Below are 24,299 nucleotides of genomic sequence, written 5' to 3' on the forward strand. Positions count from 1 at the left end.
CACAGAAGCAGCACAACATAGAACCATCTGTGACAAACCAAAGGGATTTACTGCTTGTCTTTTGGAAAGAGTTTTGCACTCAGGAGAGTCCTGCAAGGGGCATGAAGAGATGCCATGTGCATATAAACTGCACCACAGGGAACAGGAGGAAAGGGCCCAAAGGTACACTGAGACCTCCTCATGGGGCAGTTTTCAGCAGTAATTTTGGCATACCAAAATAGAATTCTCTTCAGATACCAAACCTACGGATAATTCATCCACAGCAGAACGACTTCAAAAAAGGTCATCAGAGGGAGGGCTAAAACAAACAAGCAAAAATCCAAACAAGCAAAAAATCCAAACAACCAAACAAACCCCATCACAAAAAACCAACACCCCCCTACACACAACAAAAAGGTCTCACAAAAGATCTCCCTCCTTTCACTCTTCTTAAATCTCAAACAATTACACAGGGCTCTGGACTCCGATATCCTTCAGCACATCCACAATCCACAACACTGACTGTTCATAATGCAGTTTTATTTTTTTCCTTTGTACAAAAACAAATATAAAATTTAAATCCAATAGAAAGTGTATACTAGCAATGACAAGTTTACATTACAATGAGACAGGACAATGCGATGTGTATTGAACACCACATTAGTTTTAAAACTCTCAGTGATACATGCACTATATAAAAACTGCTAGAACTTTTATTCTATTTCTACCAAGAATATCCAGGTACCAAGATACTCAAGAACCAAAAGTAATCTTGATAGGTGGTATCTACAAAATTAGACCTTTTCCACACACAAGAAGAAACCAACATTAATAGAAACATTTATCATTCTTTGTTAAAATCCTCTCACAAAAAGCCATACATAAAATTCTTAGTAGATACAGAAAAAGGTCAGAAGCTGCTAGCATAGGTAACCATTCAGTAGTTTAGAGAATCTTTTAGACATTTTGAAGAGATACTGTAGTTTTCAATCTGTATTTTCCCCACAAAGCCAGAACTATGTCGACTCCTGTTTCAAAACCTAGTCAGTGGTTAAAACTAGTTCTTGAGTGAAGTCAAAGAGTAGTGTACAAAATATTTAACAGAACAGGGGTGTGCCTGTTTACTTCTTGAAGAAAGTCTTTTCCACATTCAAGGTTTGTTTATTTGTCCCATAAACAAGATTGTACCTGAGGGATGAAACAAAAACAGGGGTTACCGTCGTCTGTAAATAGAGTTAAACTTTTCCATGAAAACTTTAAGTCCACAGAGCACAGCCAAGCCACCTCTCCAGTCTTGTCCAGCCTCCCTGAGGTCTGTGAGCCAGGGAAGTGCATGTTTGGATAGGTGGCCAGCTCCTATTTCTAGAGACACACAGCCCTGTTGATGCTCTGTGGACCCTGGGGATGGGGCTGGCTGCCAGCAGCCTGCTCTTCTCCCAGTGCTGGCAGCAGCACCTTGCTCCCAACTAACTGACATATTGATCATACAGGTCACTGCAAGAAGGGCAATTCTGCTCTGGGAGACTCAGCCCATGCTGCAAAGGAGCTGTGAGCATTATATTGGAACACTCACTTATGTTCAGGGCAGGCTGGGGCAGCACCCCAGATCCCCAACCCTCTCTTCTGCCTTGGCCCTCACTGTCTGACTGTCCAGAAAGCTGGGTCCTGTTCAGCAGTTCACTACTAGTAAAGAGCTGTTTCCTCTGCACTCAGGGGAGCTATGACTATTAAAGACTCTTCTTTTATACCCACAAACCTGCCACGCTTGCTTCTGTTACCTTGACAGCCAAAATGGATTTTTTTCCCTGCTCCAAGTTGTATTCCCAATCAAATAATATAAAATTAAGGGCAAAAAAAACCCTGCAAGTGCATTTTTATAATAGTTATTGCCACTATTACATAGCTGATACTCAACTTCTAAGCCAAAAAGTACTTACAGATGGTGCTTACCTGTAGGATTGTGCCGGATGAAAAATACAAATGGTCTGTCTACTATGAACCAAGGAGGGGATGACCTGGCTATTAAAATTGCAGCTTGCAAAAAAAAAAAGTTTAGAGTGAGACAAATCAAACACCACAATGCATTACATACTCTATCAAAGTAAAGTTTCCTTGTAGATAGATATATACATGCATGTGTGTATGTATATCTATAGATATATAAATATCTGCACCTTGAATAGGTGCAGACAGATGCCTAAAACCAACTAACTTGGACATTTAAAGCCACACAGGTCACATGATATTCTTACAGGAAGCATTTAAAAAGACAAGACCCACACAGAGCTGGAAGTCTTGGGTTGTCACCCAAAGGCTATAGTAGCTTATGCCTCTTTGTAACCTGGATAGCCAGAACGTGCTATCAGTGGCCTGATATAAAGTCTAAGCTATGGGAAGACACTTCTCTAGAAGTAAGCCTGTCAATATTTCTTACAGTGATCAACACTGGCAAGTTGAGATTTGACTGAGAAATCACATAAAACCCATTAACTGAGTCTGAGCATACTGCTGCAGTGATCTCCAAGTGGGCTATCTCTGCCTAGTGCCAAAGCCTTCTAATGGAGTTTGCCCAAGTCTGACAGTCATCAGTACAACTGCTTACTTGTTGCTGCAGAAGCTTTGGTTCCATCTTCACTAACTTCAATTTTTGTCTTTTGCAGAACGTTAGATACATGAAGACCTTCTGTTCCTGAAAGACCCAAGGAGAACAGCACCTTCAGTAAAACTCACCAAGAGAGTCCTGCAGTACTGTGTAGCTAAGCAGCTCTGTCAGCATGGCCCAGAATACTAAAACCTGCTACAATCCTGCTGGAATCCCAAAGCTGCTGTGTAGAACAATACCTTTGAATGCAGTCACTAAGTGAGTAATTACAAAAATATGGAATAGCTTATCTTACTCCTTGTTCCTCCTCATTTCCTAAGTTTCCTCATTGATGGTTTAAGTTAGAAGTGCTCACATGCATTTTTAGTTTTAATTTTAAAAATTCTGAAAAAATTTGCTATCTGAATTTAAGTTACACTCCCATGTGTCTCAACATCAGGGGGAAAAAAAGCACTTAGCAACATACCTTGCTTTCAATGAAAGACAGGCATTTGTTTTCAAATTAAGCCACCACAAGGTAAGCTTTTTTGTTAAACAGTTCTATAGAAGCTAATCAGGATTTTAATGAAAGCAGAGAAGAGAAATAAAATGACATTTTACGGCTGCTATGAGTTCAAAAGTGTTTACACCCCATTTTCAGATACTAATATTTACAGCTCTGAGTTGGTTCAGTCCCCTAAAGTGTGAATGCTTTTCATGCATGCTTTCTTACAGCTCAAGTCACTAAACACATACTTTAGGGAAGGTTACACACTGTAGTTGCAGTATTTGCTACAGACTAAATTAAGGTATTTTTTAAGCCCTGCCAAAGATTTCAGACAATGCCTGAGACCCTTAGGCTGCAATATCAAATCTTAAGAAGCTGACCAGCATGATTTACTGCTGTAATGTAAGATGAGGGAGGAAAAAAGCCACTGCAATGTTGAACAGAAGCAAGCAGTCATGCCTGGCTGGCTACAACATAAAACCAGCTCCAATGTCATGGCAACACTTAGCCAAGAGAAAGCAGACAACTGCATTGGTAAAGCAGCACTTTATTCAGAGCTAGGAACTATGAAGGACCATCATGAATTAAAACAAAAAACCCCTTACTTGTTATTTTTGCAAAGTTTGCCTTTGACTGGTCAAACATATCTGTAATACCAAGTGCTTTCAGAGGTTCCTTTAAGTCTGTTTCTGCTTCTGCTGTAAATCTGGTTGGAACAAAAACAGAATGCATCATTATTATGCAGGAAAGTCACCTGAAGTATTCCTTCTCCTGTATCTGATTAAATACATATAAATAACCCCCCAAACACTCCCTGAAGAAGCAGTAGATTGTATAAGTACTTACTTTGGTAAAATAACCTGCACTCTTTTTGCTACCATGGTTGTCATCCAGCTTCCTATTGTTTTAGTGCTGATGTGGGGGATGATAGCAGAGAGTGGCGTTGTGCTTTCGGTGGGCAGTGCAACCAACATGCTGATCATCTCCCCGTGGTATGGCAGCTCAATGATGTTGTACCACAGCTCATTTGGGGTACTTGTAGTGCCTAAAATAATAGATACAAACAAACCCAAACAAACTATTGAGCCATAGCCATTATAGCCTTAAATCTCTACCTTAACACAGCTACTGCTAGAAAAGTCTGTCAGGAAAGCTTTGCCCACACTTCAAAACCAACTCTAAAGTCCCCAGGCTTCCTGGTGGGCAGCCCTTCAAAAGGCATAGGCTCTGTACAGCTGCTAGTGTGACATAAAACACAGACAGGCACCATGGAACATGCACTCATTTAACATACATACTTTTCCCAGACAAATCTCACCAGCCCAGAGCAGCAAGCCTGCTATGCTAGAAGTGGCCAGGTCAGTGAATTAACTGGATCTCTGCTCCAGATCTCAGCTGTACCACAACTAGCTGTGAACTGAGAATAAAAATAAAGCAAGGAATAGCAGTAGACTGACTTTCCAAACTGAAGAGATTTTGCAGACAAGCTCCTTCCTCCAGGAGTTATTTCAAGACCTCCTGGTTCCTGTCTGAATTAGTCTGTTGCATTTGTTTAATTTTCTTGCTTCATAAGGATCTGATTAGGAAGCAATCTGAAGTCTTGCAAGATAGTGGAAAGCAGCCACTTTGAGGCAGTGCAAGAGGCCAATTAGATGAGATGGAGGGAGATAGCAGCACATCTAAGTTACAGCAAGACTGCCTTTGAGCAACCCTCTCCTCCTCCAAGCTCCCTTTGCTTACTGTGGGATTTCTGGCATGTGGCTGGGAAGCAAATGCTTTTTATAGTAGTTTCAAGTTAAAATTTGTCAGTTTAACTACAGACAGTATTTCAGGCAAGGTTTTAGGATAGCAACAAGATCTTATTGTCTTTCCCCTTTCTTCATCTAAATCTGTACTTGACAGTCCAAGCTGAAAATCTACAGCTTCATTACAAATTTAATCTTGTTGCCAGCGCCATGAAAGCTGCTCTGAACTCATATTGCTACAAAACTGGCAGTATTGCACCTCTGTTTTCCAAGAATCATGTCAAAGTTGGCAGTTTCACTATTCCTTTTATTATGGCAGTGGTTCTGAGGCTGGATCCTACAGATATAACACTGGCTGCAGAAGTCAGCTCCAGGACAGTCACACAAGGCAAACTGTCCAACAGGTAAATGCTGCTTTCCTGATTTGCTGCTTCCATTACTGAGGCAAACTGAACAGGAGGGGAGCTCAGCTTCAGTCAGCAGATGGGATTGAAGATACTTAAGATATTTAAACTTTAGAGATTCCATTCCAAGCATGGATAAAATAGAAGCCCTGTGTTAGGAAATCTAGAGATAAAAAACTTCATTTGAGTCCTCAGGAAATGAGTAACTCAGCAGTATTTCTTTTGTTCCTTTTTAGCCTTAATAGTCTCTCTACCTTAAACACAGGCCAACATAATGGATATTATAACCAGCATCAGAAGTCAAAGCCTTCAAGATAATAGTCTTGCTAAACCCCACTTGAAGTTATAGAACTCATTTGAAACTCCAAAATTAGTATGTACTGCAGTATAAACTCACACTTTCAGCAGTTAAAGTATTACATTACATCTGCTCTAGTATACAGGTCTGGAACAGAGTCACAGCTGTTTAACATGAAGTCTACTAATACTAATTGAGCACTACTGACAGTACAAGCAGGCATTTAAAAGCACAGTGTGTCTTGCTTTTAGATTTATAGCAAGCTGTATTCTCAGGCCTATTTCTCAGAGCGTATTTAGCACACATGGAATTAAGTTCCAGGAAGCACTTCTTAGAAGGATGCAACACAAGTTTTTAATCAGAGCATCCATCTTACTTTGACCACTAAAATCCCCATAAGGCTGCAAACTGGAGCTCTGAAGTACATTGTCAGTCACATCAAGCTGCTGGTGTCAGCTCTGAGAGTCTCTGATGGAAGGCTGGCAGAACCTGCTGAACTTCTTTTCACTTGTGACTCAATCTGAAGAGCAGTTTCACACCTCAGGAGATACAGCCAACATTCTAACCCAGCTCCTTTGGCTCCCACAGGACTGGAGACGGTGCAAGTCTCATTTCTCTATCTGCAGTAAAATATAAACTGAAACTCCAATCTTTCTCTCATATACAGCTCACCACCAGGTAAGCCTCCTACCATTCTGCCTGTTGGCAGCTTTCCTTTATTCTCAGCTCTTATAAACATGTACTTTTCTTTCTTACAGCAAAATGCAAATTTCTCAATTTGGGTACTTCAGACTTTTCCTTTTGAAGGCAAAGGATAAGGCAATACTTGACAGAGTATCCAACCTCAAGGCAACTGTTAAGTACCTTGCCCATGCCTCAGCAGCAGGAGACACTTCTGTAACAATCCATCTATATCAGCTACAAGAACAGCACCATTAAATGCACAACAAGCTCCTGGAAAGAGCCAATTCTACACCCTTTGTTGGTGGCAGTGGGAGTCACTGGGCTTACCACAGCGGAAGATGGACAGCTGGGACAGCATAGGAACTTGGTAGGTCTTCCCATCAGCTCCATAAAATGGGCGTTTCTTGGTATTTTCAGGTCGAAATCGTGATTTCCATAAGCCCTTGAAATACACAGCATTCACTAAAACCAGTCTGGTCAAACTGCCTTCAATATCATCTGGAGCTACAACCTGATCAATCATACCTAGAAGAAAGAAAGGAATTCTTGAGCATTTGCTGTTGTTAACACTGGCCAACTGTTTCTGAAGAACCCGATACACATTACTTTAGACCCCTTGACCTGTGAGTGTGCCAGCTCCTCATGGGACAATGTATTTAAAATTCATAAAGTCAGTGCTATTCTTTGTCAAAAAGTAAACTTTCAGGATAACCAGAAATAAATATATCCTGCTAACTGATAGCCTGGTGTTTTAACAACTAACAAGGCTCTACCTTTTCCAGCATGCAAGCAGATCTAAGACTGCATGGAATTGTTTCAGCTGAAACACCTCCCCATTCACACACTGCTTGCAACATTGCTATGCAAAACTGGTGATGTGGTCGAGAAAGAATTTGACAGCCTCATTTGACAAATACCACATCCAACATCATTAACACACTCCTCACATCCAGGAGAGACTTGTTTTAGCTCCAGAAGGTACCAAACACATAATTCCCCCTAGACTGGGAACATGCTGCAAAATGCGATGTCTGGCTTCAGTGTCTATAAGCTTTACAATTGGTTCAAGAGGCTTGAAGCATGAGGGGCTCTGTCAAGGCAGGGTTAGTTAAGAATCCTCCACTAAATGTGAGTCCTGAGAACAGGGTCATATCTTAGGACAGTTTAGGGCAGTCAGAGCTGAACTGCCCTACAGCTTCCCATAAGTCTGATTTACTGAGCAAAACATCTGAGCTGCCTGAAAGCATCACGTTTGAGAGAAAGCATGGACCCCAGACAACTGTGCTTGGATTTCTCACCAGGTACATGAATACAAAGAGTAAAAGCTGCTCTGATCCCATGGATGGATGGGATGGACACACACCCCAGACATCCCTCAAGGCCAGCACACAGGCACATCTGCTGGGGCAACAAGACTGCTGGTTCCTGACCCACCAGCTCTAAAGCATCACACTAATGTCTGCTAAAAGACAGCTTTGAGCTGCAGAACAGAGCTTTCTCCACCTCCCTTTATCTTTCTCCAATATTTCTATCTAAATTGGACGTCTCAGACACCACCCTGCCACGGACAAAGGCACTCCCCAGTACTCACCCCTTGTTTCATTTTTCACCCATTGGTTGATGGAATCACATGCTGCATTTGGGTCCTCGAAGTCCACACTCTTGACACTGCACTGAAACACCTCTTTGTTCCTTGTAACAAAAGGCACTTCCATTTTAAAGCCACTCTTTGCAAACACTGCATTAGCAATTGTTACAATGTCTTTATTCTTTTTTGAGACTATCAGCCTGTTTATCTTCTTTAAGGCTTTACCAACTCCTGGTTGGAAAAAACAGCAAGTTTAATTTAGAATAACATGATAAACCAACAGTTACTTTATATGCAACTATTAATGACATGAAAAGTCAGACATTAAGTGTTGGACTAGAAAAGGAAGACCAAAGCAAGCATTCTGAAGGGACTTCCAAAACACCCATTTCTGATGTCTCATCTGCATAATTCCCAGCAAAAACATTAACTCCACTATGATGCCTGCTGCACCTATAACTGTCTGCTCAGAATGTTACAGACAGTGCTTGGGATTACAATGATATTCAAATATTAGTGTAGAGCTACAAATCATGCTCTTCCACAGAACAAACTGCTTCAAAATATTTCATATCATATAAGCCAGGTCAATTGTCAGTTCTGTGATGACAAAGAAAGTCAAAGGGTCAGCCTACTCTCTCAGAGTTCTGCAGGATTTGCATAACAAATGGTCTTGAGCCTCAGTAAAACAAAAATTCAAATATTTTCTTTACTTCCTTTCCATTTACTGGACAATAAAGGAAGCTGTCAAGAGTTTTATAATAAACTTCCAAGTTGAGTCTCAGTTTCCTTAAAGACTAAGTCCTGGCCTAAATCAGCTACAAGCAGGAGTTAAAGAGATTAACACATGAGCTTGCCTCTAAAAAAAGGAAAAGGGAAAGTAGTAGTCAAGATCCTCAGGACCTGAAAGCAGATTGTTCAGAGTGCTTGCTAGCTCCTTCACTGTGTGTGAGGGAAAGCAGATGGCAGCACAGAAGAACTGCTATGCTCACCATACCCAGTTCTCCTGTGTTACACCCATCAATGAGTGCCTGTCTACACAGGGAAGCTACTGCCAGGCAGGCAACTTCATGCTCAACCACTGTATCAAACAGCATCCTTGGGTGGCTGTTATTGAAGGGTTCCCTCTGTTTCCCAATACAATTTAGGCACAAACATTTCCTGACTACTTTCTTATGTAGACAGAGAAGAGATATGAAAGGAATAAATTAGTTCAGAATTATTCTCTTAGCTGCATGTAAGAAAAAACCTCAGATGGCTTTGCTGTTTCATGTATCATGAATGCTTTAACAGCACCACTGGTATGAACTTCTACATGTTCACTCTCCAATATTATGGGCAAATTCTTTTGGAGAACATACCATAACAGAGGTTCTCAAACTGTATTCTGTGGACCACTGGTGGCCCACGGAGCACTTGCTGGTGGTCCGGGGAGAGCTGGCTGGTCTCATGATGCTGGCTCTCCTCTTTGCTTCCAGCTGCTAAATTGCATTAAAAGACAGCTAAAGACAAATTAAATACTTTTCAACTAATACCTTTCCAAAGAAGCAGTTGCCAAAGGACTTTAAGGTAGTCATGAACAAGAGCAGGGGATACCTGTGCAAGGACAGAGGCAGCATCCCATACCAAGCCTCTAACCAGGCAGTGGCTACCTTCTAAGGTGTTTGAGAACCTCTGTGTCTCACAGTTAGGATTAGGAATACTGAAGGCCAAATAAAACCAGTTGATACAGTACTTCAACATTTTTGCAAGTACTTAGATTTTAAGCATTCAAATATTCCTAGAGCTGATTATCCCATGAAGGGCTTTCAATCTACATCATTTAGATGTTAAAGTGTCAAATAATTTCATTGTACTTCAAATCCAGGACCAAAACAGCAAAGCAAATGAAGACAGGACAACATGTTATATGGCAACATGTTATATGACAATACTGCTCAAGATTTAAATGTGCACTTACCTCCTGGAGGATTTTCTATTCTTGGAAGTAAGGCAGAATGCTGGCACTAAGATGTTAAGTCTTGCTGGCAAACACGCACAAAAATAGCATGCAAATTAAAGCAGTAAGAATCTTCAGCCTACTCCCTCTGGAAGGGGCAGACATTGGCAGAGGAATATGAACACAGATGCATGCAGTGTCAGGCACAGGCAAGCAGAAATGGCTGTTTCAAGAAGAGGGCACTACAAGAACTACACATACAGGGATTCTGACAGCAGAAACACATGAACAAAACTGAAGAGCAAAGTGAAAGTATCAATTGTATGGTTAGTTTGCACTGCTTTCAGTGAGGTGCCAAGAAATATCCTCTTGCCCTGGTATCTAAGGAGTGGCACATTAAAGGTTGTTCAGCCCTGAAATGGAGTACAGCCACCTTCCTGCTCAGAGCTAGCACTGGACCACCATCCACCCTGTTCTGGAAAACCAATTTGGCAAGGACAAAGGCAGTTCTAGCCAGGGCCCTGAAGTCATTAACCAAGCTGCTTATAAGCCAGTTTGGGTATATGTACATACCCATGCTCAAATTGCCAATTAACTTCAAGCATGTCCATTCTGTGCTTTTGTAAACAGAGTTAATTGGTGCATGATGCAATCTACCACACTTTGAAAGCCATCTCATACATCATGAAGAGTCTGACAAAACACACCCAAAACCACCTTAGGATCACTGACCATTTACACTGTATCTCATCATAGTTGTCAGCTGCTTCTTTGTCTTGCCATCAGCTCCCAGCTGCAACACCCCCAGGACAGATGCAATCCCGTGAGGAGAGACAACAACATTGTCCTGAGGCTTAGCTTTCACTATTTGATTGAAGACCTGGATTCCAACATCAGAGCTAAGCTCCTCCAGAGGATAAAAACTGAACTGGGAACATACAGACATTAAAGTCCCAAGAACAAAGAGGAGTGAAAAATGCCAGTTCATGATTCCTGGTTGGAGATACCTGCAAGAAAACAAGAGGGAGAAGTTAAGTCAGCTTTCACAAGTACAGCATTTTTAACATAAATTCTTATTCACCTAAAGAGCAGGCAAGTCTTGCACATGTGCCACACACCATTCACAAAGCTCTGGCAATGGCACTCACACAGCTCACTGTGTTTTACTTAGCACTGCCAGGATTTTAGGTCTAGGGGTTTCCAGACACAATGATAATCATGACATAGCTAGATACCAGTGCCTAAATAAAGGACAAAAGCCACCAAGTTAGGAGACTATCTCCCACAACACCCTAGTTGAGGTATTTTTTTGTCTCAGTTAAATGAGCCTTGGCATTCTATTTAGATTGCCCTTTATGGTAAATGAGTGCTGAGAAGTGTGGTATGGTCCTCACCCACTAGTATGTGATGCACCTACACCTCATAGATCATTTTCTGCAGTGAACAGAAGCATATATACATATGCAAACAGACCTTCTGCTGTGGGAATTTACAACTGCCTAGAACAATAAGAGTTAGCTGCATAATTGGCATTCTCAATAACAGGAACGTAGAGGAAAATTTTAAAATGCAAATGTTGAACTTGGATTTCAACCTGTAGATCTCCATTTAAGAAAACAGAGCACCTAATGTATACAGAATGGAGTTAATATTCAAAACAGGTGTATCTTCATCTGCAGGTCTAACACCTGACAGAACTCAGTATTATTATCCATGAGCTCCAAAGAGCTGAAGCACAAGCAGCATCAACATTTTGTTCAGGACCTATCAGCAACTGATTATAGACAGCCAAACCCAAATGTCAAACACTGAGCACTGTAACTACTGTGCTGTATTTCCTCCTCATGAAACTGCATTCAACCCTTTTTGTTAGGGCAAAGAGATACTTAGAGAAACATGCAATAATCTCCTATTTCCTTAAATTATGTTCCCTGTTCACAACATTTTTAAGACATTTCATTTACACAGTTCACAGCCCTGACTTCCATTTCCAGACCAGCCAGGAGCCTGTTCCCTCACTGCCATCAGAAGCAAGGCTGCAGAAGGTGTCCCACCGAATGAAGTGTTATTTGCATAACAAATGCAGAACCAGGTCTGTGCTGCCCTGGAGCCCCCAGTGCAGCAAGCTGGCACCTTTGCTGTTCTGGGTGCAGCACCCCAGGGTGCTGGGGCCCAGCAGAGGCACAGCCTTGTCACTGCCAGCCTCCTCCCACACAGCCCAAGGAGCTGTGCCATCGCCAGCCTACCTACGCTGCGAGTTCAAACCATGCTGGAGCGCTTGACTACCAGAAAACCAGCTGGTGTTTGTACAGATTTGTTTAATCATCTTTTAATAGCATGTACTTTAACTGTGCTAAAACACTTGAAAGCGACAAATACAGCATTTCCACTTTCTTCTACGCCATTTGAGGGGACGAGGGTGGCTTTGTCGCAGTTTGTTGTTGCAGAATTAACCAAATGCTGAAAATGCAATAATGCAGGAGTTTAGACAGCTTTCTCCCCCAAACCCAACTTTAGTATACTCCTAACCAGAGGAACCTGCTGATTTAAGTTATGCAAGAAAAAATGAAAACACTGTCCTACAAAGCAGGGTAATAGCCCACCCAATAATTAAGTCTTCTCCATAAACCTACTAATCCCCCAAGCAGTTCTGAGGTCACTAAAGCACAATTCCTTCCAAAGGAGCTTCATATCAGCCACCTGCTGCAACTACTCAAGCCTAGTCCAAAATTTAGGCTGGACTGGGCTAGCTGCAGCTGAGACCAGCAGGAACAAACCCCAAGCACCATGGACTGGGTTTGCATCCCCCTGAGGCAGGTTACATGAGTCACTCCTACATTTGTCTTGCACCCCTCATCACCAGCTACAGCAAGAAAATGTCATGGGGGAGAGCCAACAGCCTGACAGGGAAAGTAAACTTGCACTTTTAAAAATAAATTAAAATTGTTAAGGAACATTCTTCAGTGTTCTTTGATACTAACACAAACCACCTGAAACCTCTAGTTTAGTTCTTAAGGGTAAGAATTCCTTCTCTCACAGGCAGCAGCTCCACACTGATGGCACTGGTGCCTTGCAGTAGGAACTCCATGAAAAGCTTCATTTAGGGCTAGCTTTTAGGATTTTCTTTGGTGGTTTGGTGGCCATCTCTTCTCCCAAACCTGGAAACCCAAGGGGTAGTTTAAACAAATTCTTAATCCAGATATTAAGCAGACTTATAACTTGACCTAGTATCTTGGCAAAAAGAAACTTCAAGGCCCTGAAACTATTACAAAGTCTTACTGGAGGCACTTTGAAGCAAGAAGCGGTGCACGTTGGTGCAATACAGCCTCTCCCACATAGTGATGGACAGGGACACTACCAGGTAATCACAGAGCACAGTTTGAGCAGCAATCTGAAAACCAGGCTTTTGACCAAGGCAGCTCCACCTGACCCTGACAGCAAACCACAGGAAACTGGCCTATTTTGAGGGCAATCTACCCTTGATACATTATATGGCAAGAAGCATACTATGAGGGCAGAGACAGGAGTGACACTTGGAAATCAAACAAAACAATGTTTCATTGTCATTTAGGTACTTCATCTGCACAAACCTAACTGAAGTGAGACACTTCTCTCTTTGACTTTCCCAGAATATATTGCAAGTCTCCAAGTTTTCTACTTCACTGATGACAGCCCCTGACAGACTCAGGGTGACAGCCTTGTATTTTCCCCATAACATGTGAAGCCTTGTCAAAACAACCCAACTCTGCTCCCAAGGCCACTGCTGCAGAATTTTGGGCTTTTTTCTGTTTCAACTGATTACCTCCTGCATCTGGTTTACCCAGAATTCTCCATATTTGCCTAACCTCTCCCTCCTGACACACCATTAAGATGGGTTGGTCTCTGTTTTGGAGCACAATCTCTAGCAGACACCTATTCAATAAATGAAATAAAGTCATACAGTGCTCTGAGCATGGAAAAAGAGTAAAACCACTTTTGATCACAAGTTATGGAACAGTCACTTCTTGGCCTGGCCCTGCTATGGCCACTGTGTAACTTAACCAGGTAACTGGGGAGACAATTGGATCTTTGAGAAGTGGCATCCCTGCAACTGAAGTTTCCATTATGGATTTCAGTAAAATTAACTTCTATGCAGTCCAGTATCAAGAAGTGCATTTGCATATCCTGAAAGAAACAGCTTAAGCACAGTGCTTGGAGAAGGAATCCAAAAGGATGTATGATGTGTAGGATGGAAAACAGCTGACCTGCTATACAGAATATCAACAAGCTTTCAACAAGCTTTCATAACACTGAAGCTAAAAAACTTAGTGATAGTTAAATCTGAATCTAATGCTTCAGAAAACTAAACAAAAATACAGGCTAGGCATTTCTTTGCCTATGACCTTTATATTTTTTACAAAGTTAAACTGAGGAGGAGGAAAGTGTATAGGCGAATTCATTTACATAAATGTGGGCTTTTGAAAGATGCTGGATCAAAAAAAAGTCCCTCTGTAGGGTAGGCTGCCCACTTCTTAGATTGAGCACTTACAGGAAGGACAACATCCACAATTTCAACTTCTCAACACGCAATGGGAATGCTGTCACCAGCCCAAAGAAATGTAGCCAGTGTTATCATACATTGCCATTTGTTATGCAAATCCAGTTCTTAACCCTAATGCTAGAGTTTCTGAGCAGGACAGATCAGTGTCACACATTCATGTATGAGAGATGCCATCTCCTCAGCAAGCACACCCAGAACTCAGCTCCCCCTGCCTCACAGAGCAGCACCACCCCAGGTCCTGTACATCACACTGAAGTACCAGTTATAACTCTAACTGCAGAGCCTGGCCGAAGCCACAAAGGAATTTTTAGACAACTATTCCAGTCAGGCACAGAGCTCTGGGCAAGGCAGAGGAGGAACACAGCAGCATGTCCTATGTACACTGATAGCTCTGTGTTGTTTCATGACAGATGATGCAAAGTCTTCAGGCTCCCAACCCTGGGATGAGCTCAGTTTCATGCTGGTGTTGCAAACACTGACTCTCAGATGTATTGGGCAGGATACTCAATTCTCACCAGGCTCAACTATTCAGATCACCATCATAGTACCTAGTTTAAATTTTTTTGATAAAATTATTATGGAAGCAATTACATCAACAAAGAGGAAGTGGTGCTTTCAGCCTACATTTATAGAATGCTTGTTACAAAAGCAAAGTTATATTAATACAGGCTGTTTAATCTGTGCCTAGAAAAGCATTTGGTGGAGCAGGGAAAAGTAACATCTTCAGCCCCAGGCAAAAAATACTGCTAACAATGAAGATACTCCTACAGCAGAAAACTAGCTTAGGAAGGACTTCATTTTCAGTGAGCCTAAGCTGCTGCTTTCTTCCCAAGAGGAAGAACAGAAATTAGTTTGGTTCAAGATCAGAGGCAAAAATATGATCTGAAAAAATGCCCATATTTAATATCCAAGTTGGAGAAAAGGCTTGTCCCAGAGAGACTGAAGAACACTTTGCAGTGGATTGAGGATGAAATAATCAACTGTACATACATTTTCAGATATCTGTAATGACTGCACTATGAAGCCTGACTTCAACAGCAATAATGTATAATCCAAAAGGCTCTTCTTGCAGTTGCAAGATTGATTCTGTAGTTTCTTTAAAGACATATCAAGCACAAGGAAGTTTAGACGCCAGACTGCACTTCTGTGAATAGCTGTAACCAAAGAGCAGCAAGCACAGCTAAAGGGACTAAAACTAAAGAGCAGTCTCACAGCATTGCTGGTCTCACTGTATTAAGCACAAAACCCTCAGAGCCCCTGAGCCCACGTGGCATGCACTGGGCAGCCTCTGTGACCAGAGAAAGCCAGCCTGGAACAAACATTCAGGGACCTCTCCAAGTCTGAGATGTTGATGTTTCCATGCCACTGTCATCTGGGCTACTAATTTAAAAGTCTTATTTCAATTGACATACGAGCTGAAAGAAAGCAGCTTCACTTCAGGCATTTAACCAATTCTCTCCAGCAGGACTGAATAAATACTCAACCAAACCTGTTAACAGTCATTAAAGGAGCTGGCTGAACACACAGCAATTGTTTCTCCCAAGCAAGGAGACCACTCTGGTTGCAGAGGGAAGGTCATGTGCTGGGTCTTGTTTTCCAGCTGATGGTAAAACACTCCAGCCTCTTGGTAGGCTTCCCTGCACCTCACAGGTGTTCCTGACTCCCCTTCTGCCTAAGCCTCCTACATATCAAAGCCCTCAGCTTCAATATCTTCTCCTCATCCTGAACCTGAGTTCAGCTGCTGAAGTTCTGGCTTCTTCCACATGACAGATCTGGGAAATGTTTCATCTTCCTGAATGTTGGCTCTTCCTTTTCATCTAACAACTCCTTCCATTATTACTCAATACCTGGAAAGTTTAGTATATGCAGAGCATTTCCAAGACAGGATGATTGCTAGATTTTAAACAGCTCAGTACTCACATTGCTCTGAAGAGGAGTAAGTTACTGTCAACAAGACACAAACATAACTTGTACACAGAGATAAGTTGGAAGTGATGGGTTTTTTAAAAAAATAATTTTATATCTTAAGACATTGGTCTGACTTCAGGCACAACAGCCAGCATTGCACATGAATGCAAAAGCATGGTATTGCTTCTGAAGATTTCCTCTCCCAACCTTAATCCTATCTCTTCTATTCCTATCTCTCTCAGGTTTTTAGGGCATTCTGGAAAGCCTGTTCAGCTGTGTCCAACCAGCCTCCCCTGCCAAGTGGGAATTTCCCTGCAGAGCACCAGCTTGTCAAACCAGCTGGTCCCTAACAGGAACCATCTCTTTGTCCGAGCACTGTTCCCCATGAGCAGGAGGCTGGAGTTCAGTGCTTCTTTATCAAGAGTCCTGACCGCCACCATTTTTTCTGGGAGTTCCTGTTAAACATGAAGTGCAGAGAGACCAGCTCCATTTCAAACTGTCTGTAGCCTCATGACCAGGGTTTGCAGTTCATAAGCCAGACTAATCTTTCTCGCCAGTAGCTATCCATCTTCTACAGCATTTGGTGGTGGTTCATGGTAGTTAATTACAAAGATCAATTTCACATCATGCAAAGCTGACCAGAGTTTTTTACTTCACCACTGAGTTGTGACTGTACAACAACTACAGAGGCACTATTCAGAGTTTCAAGAACATAGATAGGCTTTTATGGATCATTTGCTTTTACTTCCATCCCTCATTTATACATGATTTAAAGAGTCAAATTTAGCTCTCCTTCATGAAGCAAATACAGTTGACAGGGCAGGGGGCTTATAGAGACTATTATGGTACTGCACAATTCTACCACCATTCTCAAATTTTATGTGTTCTCTTGTTACTGTAGGCTCAACTACAATTGCTAAAGTTTCTAGGTATTATTTATTCCTGTATTTAAAGTAGTTTCCACAGAATTTTCCAAGACCTAGTATCAAGTCTTACAGTATCAGAAAGATTAAAGAGAATTATGTTTTTAATTTACTGGTGTCCCTTTATTAAAGAAGTGGTTTGGTTGATCTTAAGTTCTTTATGCAATGAGGGTATTTTAACATAATGAAGAAACCAGCATGGAACAGTCAGCTCATCCAGACTAACGCTGCAGAACCAGTTTCCCCAAAAGAGGGAGCACAGCAGTGTTCCACAGCACAGTGGGGAGGCTGGACCCTCTTCTCTGGGCTCACCCCAGTAGAGGGAATAGGGTTTGACAATCAGAGCATCTGCCCTAACTCAAGCCCCCACTTTTAGTTTTTTAGTGCAAGAAAGGCCTCATGGAACCACAGTTCCCGCATTTATTGTTCATTAGCAATGCTCACTCTGCAACCACAGGCTCGTTAGGAGCCAAAGGCAAGCCTGCAGCATTGCAAGCTCCATTAATGAGGTACAGGGTATTAATTCCTTGGCAATGGGCTGTGTAAGTACAGATCTATGAAGTAAATAGTCCACGAGGACTAACAGTGGTGGGTGTCTTATCAGGTACCTCACCACCACCTCCACCCTAAGTCCCACCTCTGCTTTAGGATTTTACCATCTTTTATTCCTTAAAAAAATATTAAAGGGAAACCCAGTACCCTTATGCTTTTTCACTTGGTGCAGGTATCTTGGTGTCATCTGAAAGCAAGAGTCTCACACCACTACACCCCTGCAGCACAAACAAATCTGGTTCTCCTTTTCTCAGGTGAATTTTCATCTGCTGGCCAGTGACACATGCCTCCCTGCCTCTTGCACCTACCAGGCTGGGAGAGCAGAAACAGCCTTGTGGAGATGGCTCCATGGCCACTTGGGAACTGTGCTTGGAGAAGATTGAGTGCCAAGGCCTTTCAGGATACATCCTCCTTCAGAAAGGTTAAGGCACCAATATCTCTAACACTTAGGCTTCAAGAACTGTCAAGCAAAGGAAAAAAACAAAAACCAACTGTGTAAGAAATAAAGAAAACTAAAGGCATAGAATTGAGTCCTCAAGCCAATAGTTAATACTTCAGAGCTTTGAAAAGGCATGTGAGTCACTGCAGAGTAGAAGAGATGACTGTTGGCCTTCAGATTCAACAACTTTTAGGTTTAGGTTACTCTAAAGAAGAGGTACTTCTATTTCCTACTAAACAATGCTACAAAGCCCAATTCCCATCATTCCACACTCTGTGGTTCAGTCAGGGTTTACAGCGTAACTGAAAATTAGGCTATGGAGCCATACTATTTTTCATTATTTACATTTTTATTATCCTGGGAAGCTAAGAGAGGTGGCAGGATCTATCAGCAATACAACATCTAACTAAAGCCAACTGGGTTTAGAGATGCCCACATGGTATCAGAAGACGGGGAGACATTCTCTCAAGAGGACTTTAAGAAGCCCCACTTAAAATAATGCAAGTAATATTGAATTAATTGCATTATTTTCAGTTTTTACTTACCCCTCCTCCTTCAAGAGGAAAGGCTACAGCAGTACAGTGTTGGGAGTTACTCTAAAAGTACATACAGTCAATACAGTCGTTTCACTATAAAAATGATTTGGAACTCCAGTATTCTCTGTTCATAGCAATGACATTCATAAAAACTTGCACTTGCACAAGCTCATTGATAACCAAAATCTGATACTTTAAGCATTTGTACATGGGAATGCTACCAAATGACAAATTACTTGGAGAGATCAGGAATGCTGTTCTAACCATTTACTGCACTTGTGGTTGGAGATCTGCAGAGTAATGGGTGACTAGCCTTTTATTTATTTATTAATCACACTGCATAACATTAGCAATCAACCACTTCCTATTTGCAAGCTAATTTAGAAACCTTATCTGAAAAACTAGCTGACAACTATAACCCTTAAAGTGTAACGTAGCCAAGTTATTAACATTTAAGATGAAAAATGTATACTGGTTTTCTGTATCCAGGACAGCATCACTGAAACAGACCTAAGCTCACAGGAGATACTAGTTTTTAGTGGCCTCTTCTCAGCCATTCCAGCCCTAGCTTGAAGGTTACTCAAAAAGGATAAGGAGATTCACATTTCTATTCACAGCACAGACATTTACTTATATTCATCTTTTCCCCCCAGAAAGCTCCAGAAGCAGAACTGGCCAACCACAAGAGCATCAGAAGTCCCAGGTGCTGTAAGGATGCAAGAATGAAACTTTGTGCTGGGAACCTCATCCATATGCTCAGGGAGACACCTCCTCAGTCATCTGCAAGAAGACTTACATGAACCAGTTAGTAAGAGAATTACCAGCTATTTAAAGACCTGTATTTAAGAAAACACTCTTTTTGTTAAACTGACCTCACTTCTGACTGATCCCACTGGCTTTACTACAGATTTCTGGGAAGGGAAGACTTAAATTTCCACAGTAAAAAAAGGGACAACTGAGTATGAACTAAGCACAAGATTTCTCCAAGAGCAGGTCATGACCTGTATATTAAACTGTCTGATTCAGTTCAGCCTTAGAGTTTGTGGGCTGAGTCGTGAGCTGTGCTGGCTGAGGCTCCACAGAGTCCATCACTATTTCTGTAAGGCAGATGACAAACCTCTGCAGAGGAAGTAGGCAATTAGCTGGGAAAGCAACCTCTCCAACCGAGCTGCCAGAGCAGCTGGAGGCCTCAGCTTGTTTCACTGCTGAGAAAGACACATGAACTCCTCTTTCTGGGAGAGGAGGGTGTATAGCAAAATGGAGACATACAGATAATGCACCAACTTCTACATGGCATTTCTTAGATTGCTTAGGGATGTAAAGTTATAGGATAACAGAATGGAAGAGGAAAAACTAGTCATGTTCAGTTCTCCTCTTGGTTTTGTACCTGTAACCTGTTAGCCAATGGGAAACTGTCCCTCTCCTATTCAAACAAAAAACCTGAAACCTCATTCAGCTTTGGGCAAGCAGCAGCTTACAGTTCACAGCAGATGACAGAACCATCTCAGAAGCAGTGAGAAACATCACTAAATACCTCAACATGTCCCACTGCAAGAACAGAAGCTTAAAGAGCGAGCTGTTAAATAATACAGAAAGCATTTAATATAAAAACAGGCTTGGTGAAAGCTACAGAGCTGATGAACATAAATTCATATCCCCTGTACATCAGCCAAACTAAGGGAGGTAGAATGTACCAGCACTTCTCACTAGTGCTTCTGGAGACTCCAGGGGGGTTTACTCCTGTAGCTTACAGTCTCTTGGTAACTCCTGTTTCTCACAAACCAACCTACCTGCATGCCAAGGCCACCACATATACCCAGCTTTGAACAGGCTTCTTCAGCTCAGCACTCACTGGCCATCAATCTTGAGCCCTTCCACAGTCCCACAACACTGAGGAGAATTTCAGGCTGCTGTTTCCAGAGCCCAGGATGCCAACAGCAGACTGCCTGAAGCCCACACTTTGCACCTCATGGCTGAGCATGGTCAGCAAAACTGACATTTTCTCCAAGGGGAGATAATTCCAGAAGATTAATATGCTTTCATACTTAAACTGCTTTGTGGCATAATAATTGGACCCCAGCATAAGGCACCTTCTGATTTCAGCATGAAAATAAGGGAAAAAAACCACCTTTCTGGCCATTACAGGTAAACACCAGACCACAGAAAAGACACAGCAGCTGCCAAAATGCATGTTTTTCCACAGACACTGGTCAAGTAGAGGTGCTAATGGATTTAGAAAGCATTTCAGTTAGCATTTGAGTGTATTTCAAGGCCACGATAAACAGCTTAAGAACCTACAGCTTACACTAGCATTGCCACTAAAATTGCCCCATACTTTTCCAGTCCCTGATTACTGGCTCTCACTTCAGCAGAGACCTCAGCTCTGCTTACAGAAGTCAAGTATGAACTAGAGTCTCTCCCTAAAGAGATGGGAACAAGCAGAACACAGGACAGCTTTTTTCCCTACAGCATGCCAGCCTAAACCTTTGTGTAGCTCCAGCTGCAGAATGCTACCACCTCTTATTGCTCTCCTCCCACCACTTTAACCATCACAGAGGAGACACCTGAACACACACATGGTTGCACATATTCAGCTTTCCAGTTTTTACACAAAGAAGCTATTTTAATAATAATAAAAACCTTATTATATTTTCATACTTCCCTAACTTACACCGAATCTTTATATTTACACTAAATCTTTAAAATCATATGTAGGTGATTGACTACTCCACGCTACCACTACCAAGAAGAGGCAATTCCTTATATCACTACACTTATTCAGAAGATGTTTATGGCTAGTATAGATGCACAGAATGACATGGTTCTTACAGGCCAGCACTTTGCTGTAAAACTTGCTTCATTAGCTATGTCACAGGTGACTGGGAAGATGCTCAGAGGCAGGTAAAGATGACTATCAGCAACACTTTACAGATTAGTGATGGTTATCCATCTTTTCCCTGTCTTCTCACGTATAAAACCTTGGACCCCAGAGAATCGCAGAATTCAGTTAACAAACCAAGTCGACTGGAAATGTTTTGATGATTAGAATTGATTTCCCCATAATTAGTATTACAAAAGCATGCTTTTTCATGCATGCTTGTGATTAAGCAATTCAAGCAGCCCAGACAACCCTAACCCCAGCTTCCAAGAAAAACCTTCCACCAAGCCTCAGCTTTTTCAAGAATGAGCACAGTAGTTCCTATCAAGAATCAAAAGCCACAACCAGCTGCATGAGCCAGGTAGATGCTGTGCCCACCACCACAAATCTCTACCCAGAGCTCCCTCTGAGCTGATCCCTTGCTGTGGATACATGAAATTCACATGCATCTCCACTGTAATTCCTAGCAGTAAGGTGAGGTGGTTATTTTTCAGTATTTATACAGACACATTCACTTCAACCTATTCTAAAAATACCTGGTGCAACTTGCTGGGCTCCCTGCTTGACATTTTTCTGCCTAGCAGATGCTGGTAAGAAATTCCAGGTTGGGAACACGTTTCTGGCTGTGTGATTTAGACACTCAGGCTAAAAGTCTCCACATGCTACTAAGACACGCTATTCTCCTGGTTGTCAATGACAACACCAAACAGAAGCTCCAACACTTCTGTATACACCTTGAGACAAAATCCACTGCGGGTTTCTGTTTTCTTTTTTGTTCTGACATGAGTTTCTATTGCCTCCCACATGAGATCCATAGAGCTATATATAGATATAAATGTATGTGTGACTATAGTGATGGCCATATCACCAATCAGAGCAAAGAGGAGTTCTTCCACCATCCTCATACCTGGGGAGGGCATAAAATAGCAGTGCCCAGAGAAGCTGCCTTCCAGCATCTCAAGAGCACTTCACACAATTTGCTTATAGGTTGCCTGACATACAACTTGCCTGTAATTGTAAAAAGCTGTGGACTAGCATTCATCATTTAAAGTTTGCTCCTGTGCCAAACAGCTGCTATTCTCATGAGTTTAATCACACCCCACAAAATGCTAGATCTCCAACCTAGTCTATCTTACATGCAGCTGAATTAATCTACTTAATAATTCTACCTTTTTATTTGCATTGGTCTTCCCCTCACACTCCAAAGGCTCATCTGAGCACTCAGCAGGCATGCAGCTGCTTTTCACTTTCCTCAAGGATGTCTGCAGTTTCTCCAAAGCTACACAGCACCACAGCTGCTTACACCTACGTACATTTTGTGAATAGTCCCTACAAAATCAGGTTTCTAATGAATTCCTGTGGCAAGCTGGGGACAAGACATTACTAAATGCTCACACCAGAGAAAGTGAAGGAACAAGAGGTCATTTTTCAGTGCAGTGAAAAAAAAAAGTCATTCTACCAGGTTTCTCTTTCAGGAAGTTGCCCAAGAATGCGATTACAACCACAAAAGCCAAACCACGTTCAGAATCATATGCAGGCATGAGAAAGCGGGAGAGAAATAAATCAAAGGCCTCTAACTCATAAACAGATATTCCCTGGTTTTATGGGAAATTTGACGTTTTAGCATCTATTTGTTACTACAATGATTTCTCCAAAGGTATTTTTCTGTTAAGATCCTCCAACATTGCACAGTACTGAGCCAAACTATCAAGCACCATTTTCACCAAGAGACAAAGGACTCTGCATTTCCAAACGTTCCCAGAACGCGATACACGAAGCAGCTCCCACATCACCCCAAGTGAGCCGAGGTCAGTGTTTTGGTGAACCAGCTCTCCGCTCCAGCACACAGCGGGATGCCATCAGCTCTATCCAAATCCTGTTACAGTATCACAATATCACTCGTTCCTCCCCAAAGGGCAATGGCCGTAAATGTTCCTCCCCCGTTACTCTGCCATTCGAAAAGCCAAGCAAATTTCAGTTAGTAACTAAATTATGATTTATTACTTTTATTTAGCACAACAGCAGCAAGCTCTCTCTCACGGCAGACAAGGGACACGAATGCAAGCGAGCAACTTGCAGTTCCCCAGCGCTCCCAGCGCAGCCGGTGCCTGGGAAGTGCCGCCTCTCCCGCACCCGGGAGCGCAGCGTCTCCCGCGCCGCGCCGGCGGGGCCGCTACCCGCGGGCTGCCAGCCTAAAACCCGCTTCTTTTGGGGCAAAAACCCTCCCTGCTCGCACAAAGCCAGCGCCTTATCTTGGAAGAAACTCGGCGCGCCAGAAGCCCCGCTCCCGGCACAGCGCCCACGCACCCGGTGCTGGGAAACTTCTGCCAGCAGGTAACAGGAGCGCACCGAGGAGCCGCCGGAGCGACCCCCGCGGCCTCCGGGCTGTCAGCAGCCAAACTTTAGGTCCCCCATTCCTCCGCCCGGTGCTCTCCCTCCCGCCCGCTCCTCCGGCCCGGCCCGGCCGTGCCCGCACGGTGCTGGGCGGCCCCGCTCACCTCGCCCGCCGCTCTCCGCCGCTGCCCGGCCGCCGCTGCCCCTCGCCCCGCGCCGCTCGGCCGGAGCGCGGTGGCGCCGCCCGCCATTTATAGGGCCCGGGCCGCCCCGCCCGCCCGCCCGCCCCTCGCCCCGCGCCGCGGGCCCGCCCAGGGCAGCGCCGGAGCGGCGCGGGGGGCGAGCCCGGCACCGGCTCGGCCTGAGCTCCGTGTCGCACGGCCCCGCTGGATCAGCCCCGCCGGGGACAAGGGGAAGCCGAGGCAGCGGTGGAGCTGCCCACGGGGCGAGGCGAGGCCCGGCA

The 24,299-nt window shown here is 43.0% G+C and overlaps 1 protein-coding gene across 1 annotated transcript; it reads right to left on the reverse strand.

The window, feature by feature from the left end:
• Positions 1-498: 498 nt before the first annotated feature.
• On the reverse strand, positions 499-24,090 carry SERPINE2 (serpin family E member 2). The gene is made up of 9 exons (XM_066556855.1): positions 24,001-24,090; positions 10,459-10,733; positions 7,791-8,018; positions 6,527-6,724; positions 3,915-4,113; positions 3,674-3,774; positions 2,582-2,668; positions 1,930-2,013; positions 499-1,167 (listed from the first exon to the last, which is right to left on the reverse strand). The coding sequence occupies exons 2-9, from the start codon at positions 10,712-10,714 to the stop codon at positions 1,130-1,132; spliced, it is 1,191 nt and encodes a 396-aa protein (XP_066412952.1). The 5' UTR covers positions 10,715-10,733; positions 24,001-24,090; the 3' UTR covers positions 499-1,129.
• Between the last annotated feature and the right edge of the window lie 209 nt (positions 24,091-24,299).

Source organism: Molothrus aeneus, chromosome 10 (genome assembly GCF_037042795.1).
Source record: "Molothrus aeneus isolate 106 chromosome 10, BPBGC_Maene_1.0, whole genome shotgun sequence".
NCBI lineage: Eukaryota > Metazoa > Chordata > Aves > Passeriformes > Icteridae > Molothrus > Molothrus aeneus.

What these genes read in the sequence shown, in the direction of transcription:
- SERPINE2 (XM_066556855.1), bottom strand. Translation starts at nt 10,714, where the DNA reads ATGAACTGGCATTTTTCACTCCTCTTTGTTCTTGGGACTTTAATGTCT. An exon ending in GCTGTCCATCTTCCGCTGTG is followed by an intron (nt 4,114 to 6,526) that starts GTAAGCCCAGTG and finishes CTATTATTTTAG; the next exon opens with GCACTACAAGTACCCCAAAT. An exon ending in CATCCGGCACAATCCTACAG is followed by an intron (nt 1,168 to 1,929) that starts GTAAGCACCATC and finishes TTCATCCCTCAG; the next exon opens with GTACAATCTTGTTTATGGGA.